Source organism: Orycteropus afer, unplaced genomic scaffold (assembly GCF_000298275.1).
Source record: "Orycteropus afer afer isolate SDZICR_OR568_19922 unplaced genomic scaffold, OryAfe1.0 scaffold00027, whole genome shotgun sequence".
Lineage (NCBI taxonomy): Eukaryota > Metazoa > Chordata > Mammalia > Tubulidentata > Orycteropodidae > Orycteropus > Orycteropus afer.
Genome location: NW_006921614.1, coordinates 6,203,192 through 6,213,411, shown reverse-complemented (window position 1 = coordinate 6,213,411; position 10,220 = coordinate 6,203,192). Strand labels below are relative to the sequence as shown.

The 10,220-nt window shown below is 40.5% G+C and overlaps 1 protein-coding gene across 1 annotated transcript in view; it reads right to left on the bottom strand.

The window, feature by feature from the left end:
• The window catches only part of F13A1 (coagulation factor XIII A chain), a 275,410-nt gene that overhangs the window by 55,315 nt on the left and 209,875 nt on the right, over positions 1-10,220 (bottom strand). The window contains exon 10 of the mRNA XM_007935344.2: positions 2,376-2,529. Within this exon, the coding sequence (XP_007933535.1) occupies positions 2,376-2,529 (154 nt within the window). The remainder of the gene's footprint in view (positions 1-2,375; positions 2,530-10,220) is intronic.

Sequence of the window (10,220 nt, the reverse complement as noted above, 5' to 3'; positions counted from 1 at the left end):
TAGCAGAGTAACTAAACACTGAAAAGGAAGAAAAAAAAAAAATTTTTAAAAATTAAGATTTTTTTTTTTTTTTTTTTTCCCAACCAGGAGCAGGGAAAAGAGGAAAAGTTGAAAATTAAGACCTGGGAAGGAAAGAATAAAGAATAGTAGTAAAAAGGACAAAAGTATTATTAATAATAGTAGTTTTAAAACAGACACTAGCAAACTAAACACCAGAAAAAGAAAGCAAAAAATAAAAAATAAAAATAAAAAAAAGAGAAAAAAATATCGGTGGAGGACAGTGCAGGGCACCCAGACTCCGTCTGAGCACACAGACTGGAATGGAGTTCCTGCAGGCCCAGAAGGTGGGTCGGAGTGGGGGAGGCCGCACCTCCGTTAACCAAGTGGGTGTGGGGTAAGAGTAGCAAGAGGAATATTTCATCTTTTTAGTCGTGCACGTCCGGAGTGTCCTTGGGGTTTCTGGCAAGAACTTGTTCTCAAGCCCCTGGAATCTCAGAGAGCACTGTCTCTTTAAATATCCAAAATTGTTAAGCCGCTTGTAAACATTCAAAATGGCAGGTAAAAGTCCGCAGCTCAGTCCCTTTCTTTTCACCTTCTCCGTTTATACCTCAGCCACCAGAGCAGTCCTCTGTGCATTCCCTGGCTAGCAGGGCTGATTTTTAGGTTAACTCTTAGGTCCTACCACCACTCGGCCCCCTCCAAGCTGTCTGTGCTATGCCATCAGGATTGCTCAGGATCGCTACCAGACCACAGCTCCATTTGTCTCCTTTTTTGGTATTTTCAAGCAAATTCTTCTGCTAGTTGGTGTTTAGTCCACTTCTATATCCTTCCCTTCAAGGCTCAGGGGTCCAAGATTATCTTCTGTGTCTGTGTTAATTGTTTTCCCTTTTCTTTGTTGAAGAGAGTCCGTGCAGTCTTTCTGCCTTGTCTGCCATCTTATCAGAACTCCTGCTCCATGGGATTTTAAATGACTAATTTTTTGGAAATGGATCACCAGAACTTTCTTGCAAGGTTCCTCTGGGTAGATTTGAATCTCCAACATTTTGGTTAGCAGCTTTTGTTAGTGCATTAACCATTTGCACTACCCAGGAACTTCTACCCATCAACTCCTTGTTAGACTATAACTGAATCAATTCCCATCAAGTTTATTCTGACTCATGAATAACCTGTATGTTTCAGTGGAGAAATGCACTCTACAGGGTTTTCAAGGTCTTTGGGAAGCAGGTCTCTAGGCTTTTCTTCCAAGGTGCTTCTGGCTGGGTTTGAACTTTCCTTTGCAACCCATGTCTGGGCTAACTGAGTATCTTTCTTTTCTGTTCCCAGAGTCCCTCTGTACAATGATCCCATCACTCGGCCTGAGACAGGAGCTAGATCGTGCTCACTGCTGCACCAAACATAATTCCAGGTACAGATCAATACAGAGAGATATTCAGTATTTATCAAAATGAAATTGAACAGTTCCATTTGAAACATTCTATACTACAAAAGTTAATAAAACCACCTTAACATTATTTTATGATCAAAATTGGCCTTTAACCTACTGGTCCAAATCAGTGATTACTATTGTCATTGCTGTTAGCAGCTGTCAGTCTCTCCTGACACATGGCACAACAGAATGAAATGCTGCCGGGTCTTGTGCCATCCTCATGATCAGATGTGGATTAGACAATGTTCCATTGTGATCCATAGGGTTTTCATTGACTGATTTTTGGGAGTAGACTGCCAGGCTTTCATTGTACTATTACTATGAATATTATATTTTCTACCTCATGAGGTTTCCATGAGAATTCAGTGGAAAAAATGTAAGGCATTTGACTGCTAACCAGAGGGCTGGCAGTTCAAACCCACCAGCCACTCCTCAGAAGGAAGACTGAGCAATATACTTCCGTAGAGATATTGCCTCAGAAACCCAAGGAGGGATCGTTATGAGTCGGATCCTACTTGACGGCAGTGAGTTGAGTTTTAAACTCCTAAACAAATGTTAGTAGTTATTTAAATTTCTATTAATGAACTAAAATTCTATTAGTTATCCAGTATTTCCTAAAAGGATTATTTTAAATTAAGATCTTTTCATATTTTTGAGTGCAAGAGAATATTCTGTATCCTGTTGTTATAAACATGACTTAAAACGAAATTATTTCACAAGCCACAGGAATGGAATTCTGCTGAAAACCAACAAGCCAGCAAAACTACAGTGAAAAATTGTGGGTCTGATGATCCACTCATGAGAGTTTATATTTTTGCCCTTATTACCAAATGCTGCAAATCCCACTGCATTCTCTGGGACATATTTTGTAATGGCAGTAAATATGTACTAAATAAAAGAGAGAAAAGGGCTTGGGCAAAGAAATCATCCTTCAGTTGTAGTAAATTACCTTCTTGGAATTTATAACTATCAGTAATATCTTGCATGCCATCTCCTCCAATTTTTTTGGTCACAATTAATTTCCCAATGTGGGTGGAATCCACAGCTTCAACAATATGAGTGCCATCTTTTTTGGCTGTAATGTAAATAAGATCACTGTTGACCTGAAAACAGAAGAGGAGAGCATTAGCATTGTTAAATGTCCTTGTCATAAACTCTCAACTCTCAATTGTGTAATCAATCTAGAGATCTCTAGAGTAGACATGGTCCTTTCTTCAACAACAATGGATTCAAAGAACCAACTTAGCTTTTAAAATAGTCTGAAGGAGAACTGAGTTTAGATTAATAATCAGGTATTTATAATTAAAAACAGGTAAGGCTGGCACTATTGGTTGTCAAGATATCAATCATTTCTTCCCCCCCTTTTCCTTGATGGAGAAGTTCACCTCCTAACAGAGACCTGAAAACACCATGCATTTTACTCTCTTTCCCAGATGTATTTTAAGCTAGCTGTGGTCATGTGATGTGCTTCTGGGAAGAAGAGGAAATCTGCAGGGTGGGTTCTGGGGAAGATTTTTCTCCTACACAAAATATGAGAGGTACATGGGCATGGAGGAGTCTTCTCTTCCTTTCTTGGTTTCAAATGTTGTGTGAGATGAAGTGATGCTTGGAGTTGCTGAAACCATCCCAGGAGAGTGTAGAGAAATATTGCCAAAAATTTGAAGATGGCAGAGTAAAAAGATGAGAAGTGTTTGAGTGCTTGATGATGCTGATAAAGAGCTAAGTCAATGTGGGGATTATATGAGAAAAATAAACTTCTGATGTTTGTTATTCTAATTCTGTTATGTGCAGCCAAAAGCACTGTAATAGAAAATATTATCACACTATCCTGGATGAATCCAGGCACTTTTCTGGTGTTTCAGAAACAAAGCCATGTTAGTTGTGGGGCTTGGAAATAGCATCTTGGGGTCACACTGGCTGATTTCCAACTCTTCCAAAGCTTTGTTTTATCATTCTAGTTTCTAGAGACAATGTCTAATATGAGCTTGAAAGCTGATATACCCAGAGTTCCTTCTTACATTCTTTACAATCACCTTCTTGGGATTCCATTTATTGAAATGGAAGTAGGTAGGAAATATAAACTTCACTGCTCCAGTTGAAAACAATCATTGACGTATTTACTAAATGTTTTCCAAGCCCTTCTCTAAGCCTCAGTTCCCTCCTCTTTTAAATAGGGTAATAATAATTCTTTCCTCATAGGGAAACTGGCATACTTAATTGAAAAACATGTGTGCAAGTTATATATATATATATAAAACACACACACACACACACACACACATTATATATATATATATATATATACACACAACTGTTATATATATACCAATGCCTGGCATATAGTAAATAATCAATAAATGCTAGCAATGATAATATATTATATAATAGTATTCCTAGATACCATTCAAGGCACCAGGGACTGAACGGCAAACAAATTCAGTTCCTGTCCTTATAGAGTTTATACCTGAGTAAGGGTGATTCCATGCAACAGAATCAACTGGGGAACTTTTTAAAAGAGATGTCTGATGAAGGACGTGTTGAATGAGACATAAAGTATATTATTTTTTAAAAAGTTTCAGACAATTCTAATGGACACCCAGGCCTGAGGAGCCCTGAAATATAATACAAAAGTAGAGGGAAAGTCCAGCCCAGATACTAGGGAGCCCACTGGTCTGTGGGATGGGGGGGATTATTAGGAAATAACACAGAAATTATAAGTTGGAAGATGAGTAGGAGTTAGTGAACTAAAGAGTGCATGGAAGGCTGTTATAGGCAGACAGACTGGCAGATACAAGGGCTCCTAGGAAGGTATTTGAGAGAGACGCCAGATTAGCTGCAAGAACTTAGGTTCTGATCTTGGATGTGTAATTTTAGGAAGTCATGTACACTGCTCTGAATTTCACTTCCAGCTCCTATAAAATGAAAATAATTATACTTGTTCTTCCTATTTCAAAGGAACATTTTAGCACTGAGATAGGATATATGTGAAAATTACTTATAAACTTCAATGGCCAGTAAAACTTAATGGCCTTTATTAGGTAGTGGGGAAACTAGATGATATATATCCAACTTTTAAAGTTGAGGTTAAAGAGAGCAACCTTTCTCTATTTTCTTATAGAGTGTTCTCAACTCACATCAAGTGTGACCTCTACCAAGGAGAAAGCAACCACTCTATTGAATACCTGTAATGTTTCAGTGACTTTCTATAAATTATTAATTCTAAACCTCACAACAGCAATTCTATAAGGTATGTGTTATGATCCCCATTGTACAGATGAGGACACCACGAGTCAGTGAAGTCAAGCACATTATTTGTTGTTGTGTGGCTGAGAACTGATAGAATTTCAAACCCTGGGCTGGTCTATAGCCTCTTTCCTTGACCTTCACACCACACTGCCCCCCCCCCCGAGGACCATGAACACCAGCCTGAGTTAGTGAGATGGCTTCACACTTGGGGATCAGGTTCATGAAGGGTGACCAGCAGTGGCCCACTTTTCAGAGAGTGTTCCCATGGTTGGGTGGTGTTAGCTATATGTGAAATGCTGAGATGTGAGATCAGGAACCAGGACAAGAGAAGACAGAGCTGACACTTAACTAATAATTTTAATTTTGGGGAAAAAATGTTTAAAGAAACTTTAAATGGGCTACCTGAGAATTTTGCTTTTACTTTTGGAGAAGGCCAGCAAGCACAAACAGCTCCCTCCTCCACACTTGCAAAGTATAGCAATGATGATGATAAATATCTTCATAATAACAAACTCTTACCACAGCTTATGATTTTCCAGGGAGACAAGACTAAATATGAAAGCACCTAAATCCTTTGCTCCCCTTGAATATGACTTAGGAAATTTATGTAGGCTAAATCTCAGGCCAGTCCAATAAGATGATCCCTTGTGGCAAGAGGAATGGAGAATCACATTTATAGGATGTGTTTTGGGGGTAGGGGGTAAGAAAAATACTCTTTCCAAGTGACGTCAGCAAGCTTTCTTTTTAGCTTCAGCCAGTGGTATGGTAGATTTCCATCCTGACTGCACCTTAGAATCAGCTGAGGCACTTAATAAATACCAGTGAGGTTCCCACCCAGGACCAATTGAATCACTATGGTAGAACAGTAGAATATACAGGGTATGCTGAAAGAATACTGGATTTGGGCAAGTTACTAAATCTTTCTAAGCCTGGATTTAATATTTTCCTTGCTAGGCTGATGGAGTCCCTGTGTGGTGCAAAACGTTAAAAGCACTTGGTAGCACAAAAACATTGGAGGTTCAAGTCTGTCCATAACAGCCTTGGAAAAAAGACCTGGTAATCTACTTCCAAAAAATTGAAAACCCTATGGAACACATATAATTGAGGGAGCTCTGGTAGCATAGTGCCTAAGACACTTGACTGCTAACCAGAAGGCTGGCGGTTCAAACCCACCAGGCACTCCTTGGAAGGAAGGTTGGGCAATCTACTTCCGTAGTGGTACTGCCTTGGAAACTCAAGGAGGGGTCGCTATGAGTCAGGTCTGACTCCATGGAACATAACAACAATAACAACAGTGGCACAATAACTAAAGTACTAAGTTGCTAACTGAAATGTCAGTGGTTTGAACCCACCAGCCACTCCATGGGAGAAAGATGAGGCATTCTGTTCCTGTAAAGATTTACAGCTTTGGAAATTCTATGGGAGCAATTCTACTGTGTCCTAAAGGGTCACTATGAGTTTAAATCAACTCAATGGTAGTGGTTTGTTTTGTGTTGTTTTGTTTTTAAATAGAACACAGTTTCTACTCTGACATGGGGTCATTACGAGTCATGTTCAACTTGATGGCAACTGGTTTTTGCTGGGCTGGTGCAAAAATGGTGAGGAGGCCACATGTTCCAACCTCCTCTAATCCCACAAGAGGAAGACAGGATTACCAGCAGTAACCCAAGGCCTATTACTGCAAGGCCAGACATGCTGCCTCCCTCCAGCCCTTTCACCAACCGTTCCTCTCAAAGCACCCACCACCTCTCTCCTGGGTTCAATAATTCGCTGCAGTGGCCACACAGAGCTCACAGATTATGGGGTTTATTAGGGAAGCACCACAGGCTGCAATTCAAGTTCCGGAAAAAAAATGCTCAGTCTCTCTCCCAGCCCACTGTCTCCCAACCGTCAGCCAACAGTCTCTCACAGTCTCTTTCCCAGCAGTGCTGGTCCCTCGGTGTCTCACTCAGCAATGCATGTCTCTTGTGTCTCTTTCCCAGCAACGCGTGTCTCAGGAGCCTGTGTCTTTTTAAGCAGCACGTCTTCCTCAACCAGCAGTCAGAGAGAGTTCTCCCTCCAGGAGGCCTCCTTTTGAGCCCCGAAGGGTGGTCAAACTAGCCAATCACAGCATCAGAACTCTAAGCACGTGAGAGAGAGTGGGAACCTCCCAGAACATTGTATTGTGCCACGCCCAACAGAAATAACCCAGGTGGATAGCTTCAGCAATCAGGAGCTCCTCAGTTGCTCAGAGAAAATCCCACCTTGGAGTTTACAAAGACTTATGGGTAGAAAAGCCACACTAAGTAATTTACTACACCACAGCTGGTAGCTGTGAGAGTCCTATGCTTAAGGCTAATATTTTTTTCCCCCATTTTGAATGAAAAAGGGTTTTAGCCAGTGCCTAGTCTTACCTCTGCATTTGAAGGGACTACAGTCACATAGATCCTCACTATTCAACATGAAATCTGGTGTTATTTTCACTAAACCACACTCTTGCGCCTGGTCTGACACAGGCCCTTCTTTTTGGGCAATCTGCTTCTGTAGTGATAACACCTTGGAAACCCAAGGAGGGGTTCACTATGAGTCAGATCCGACTCAATGGCAGTGTGTTATGTTGTGTTACCATAATCCAGACCACAGAGACTCAGCAAAGTTGGGCTGGGGCAGCAAGTTAGAAGGCACCTCTCTGCAAACTTTCACTTGTGCTCATACAATGTGAGCGTATGTCTATTGCTGGTAAAAATTATGCTTTTCACCATTAATGGTGGAGAATTGTTCTGTTTTTCAGGACTAAGGACAGAGTTTGTTAGAGGATGCTCCTTTGTTTCCAAGAAGAGATAACTACAGCTGCACGTTGTGCAGAGAAAGTGCTGTTTGTCAGAGGATGTATGGGGGTACTGGGTGCCTGCCTCAGCCAGGAGGCCTTTAGCCTGTCCCTGTACTTGCCCTTCCTCCAGCCTGTCTGTAGGTGTCAGTTGTGCTGCCAGGCCCTGGTGTGTTTGTTCTCTGCTGAGCATGCATGTGTGTCACATGCATGCCTCATCTCACCACCATGCTGCAAGCACCTGAGGATGTGATCTGCCTCCTATCTCTCTGAGACACTATTCCTAACAGTATACTTTGCACCAGCTCTTGAGAGCTTGATTGATTTATTCATTCGGTAAATATCCATTGAAGGTTATTATGTGCCAGGCCCTGCTTGCAACAATGAGGATACAGCAGATCCTAACTTCATAGAGTTTATATTCTAGAAGAGGAAGAAATAACAGACAATAAGGCAGGTAATAAGGACCTCTGGTGATGTAGTGGTTAAGGCATTTGACTGCTAACCAAAAGGTCAGTGGTTTGAACCCACCTGCCTCTTGCACAAGAAAGATGGGGCAGTCTGCCTCTGTAAAGATTTACAGCCTTGGAAACCCAATAGGGGTCAGTATGAGTTGGAATCAATTCTATGGTAGTGAGGTTTTTTTTTAAAAAAGGCAAGGTAAGAAGGTGAAAATGGACAATAATGATATTTTAGATTAGGGTGTGAGTTAGTAAAGGTGTCTTTGAGGAGGTGACTTGAATGAAGTGACATAAGAAATCATGCATATTTGGGTGGGAGTAGGAGAGCCCATTCATAGTAAAAGGAACAGTACATGTAAAAACTCTGAATCAAGAGCATGCTTGGATGTTTCCAGAAGAGCAAGAAGGTGAATATGTTTGTAGGAAAATGAGCAAGCGAATGTGAGTTGAGGAAGGAAGCGGGGGCCAAATCCCATGTTGATGTTAGATGCCATAGAGTCATCTCTCACTCTTAGTGACCTTATGTACAACAGAACGAAAACTGCCCAGTCCTGTGCCATCATCATGATCTGCACTGTACCTGAGCCCATTGTCGCAACTGCTGTGTCAATACATCTTGTGGAGGGCTTTCCCCTTTTCTTTGACCCTCCACTTTACCAAGCATGATATCCTCCTCCAGGGAATGGTTCCTTCTGACAATGTGACCAAAGTAGGTGAGATGAAGTTTGGCCATTGCCACTTCCAAGGAGCATTTCAGCTGCACTTTTTCCAGGATAGATTTCTTAGTTCTTCTAGCAGTCCATGATACTCTCAGTATTCTTCAACAACACCACAACTCAAAAGCATCAACTCTTCTGCAGTCTTTCTTATTCATTGTCCAGCTCTCACATGCGTAAGAGACAATTGAAAATACCATGGCTTGGGTTAGTCTTTAAGGACACATCTTTGCTTTTCAGCACTTGAAAGAGATCTTTTGTAACAGATTTGCCCAATGCAATATGTTGTCTGATATCTTGGCTGCTGCTTCCATTGATGTTGATAGTAGAACTAAGTAATATGAAATCCTTGACAACTTCAATCTTTTCTCTGTTTACTGCGATGCTGTTTATTGATCCAGTTGTGAGGATTTTTTGTTTTCTTTGTATTGAGGTGTAATCCATGCTGCAGACTATAGTCTTTAATCTTCATCAGTAAGTGCATCAAGTCATTCTCACTTTCACCAAGCAAAGTTGTGTCATATGTGTATTGTAGGTTGTTAATGAGTCTTCTTCCAATCCTGATCCATGTTCTTCTATATAATCCAACTTCTCAGATTATTTGCTCAGCAAACAATTTGAATAAGTATGGTGAAAAACTCTAACCCTGATGCACTCCCATAATTTGTTATGATCTACACAATTGAAATATTTTGCATATCAATAAAACATCTTTTTGGTATTCTTTGCTTTCAGCCAGCATCCATCTAACATCAGTAATGATATCCCTTGTTCCACATCCTCTTCTGAATCCAGCTTGCATTTCTAGACGTTCTCTGTCAATACACTGCTGCAGCTGTTTTTTTATTATCCTCAGTAAGATTTTACTTCCATGTGATATTAATGATATTGTTAGATAATTTCCACATTCTTTCAGATCACCTTTCTTTGGAATGGGTACAAATATGGATCTCTTCTAGTTATTTGGCCAGGTAGCTGTCTTCCAAATCTCTTGGCATAGACAAATGAGTGCCTCCCGTGTTGCATCTGTTTGTTGAAACATCTCAGTGGGTAGGTATTCTGTCAACTCCTGGAGCCTTGTTTTTCACCAACTCCTTCAGTGTACCCTCAACTTCTTCCTTCAATAACATTGTTCTTGATCATATATGCCACCTCCTGAAATGGATGAACATTGACCAATTATTTTTGGTACAGTGACTCTGTGTATTCCTTCCATCTTCTGATGTTTCCTGCATCATTCAATATTTTGCCCACAGAATCTTTCAAGATTGCAATTTGAGTCTTGAATATTTTCTTCAGTTCTTTCAGCTTGAGAAATGTCATGTGTGATCTTCCTGTTTGGTTTTCTAACTCCAGGTCTTTTCACATATTATTATAATAATTGGCTTTGTCTTCTCAAGCTGCTCTTTGAAATCTTCTGTTCAGATCTTTTATGTTGTCATTTCTTCCATTTGCTTTAGCTACTTTCCATTCCAGGGCAAGTTTCAGAGTCTCTTCTGACCTCCATTTTGGTCTTTTCTTCTTTTCCTGTCTTTTTAATGACCTCTTGCTTTCTTTATGGATGA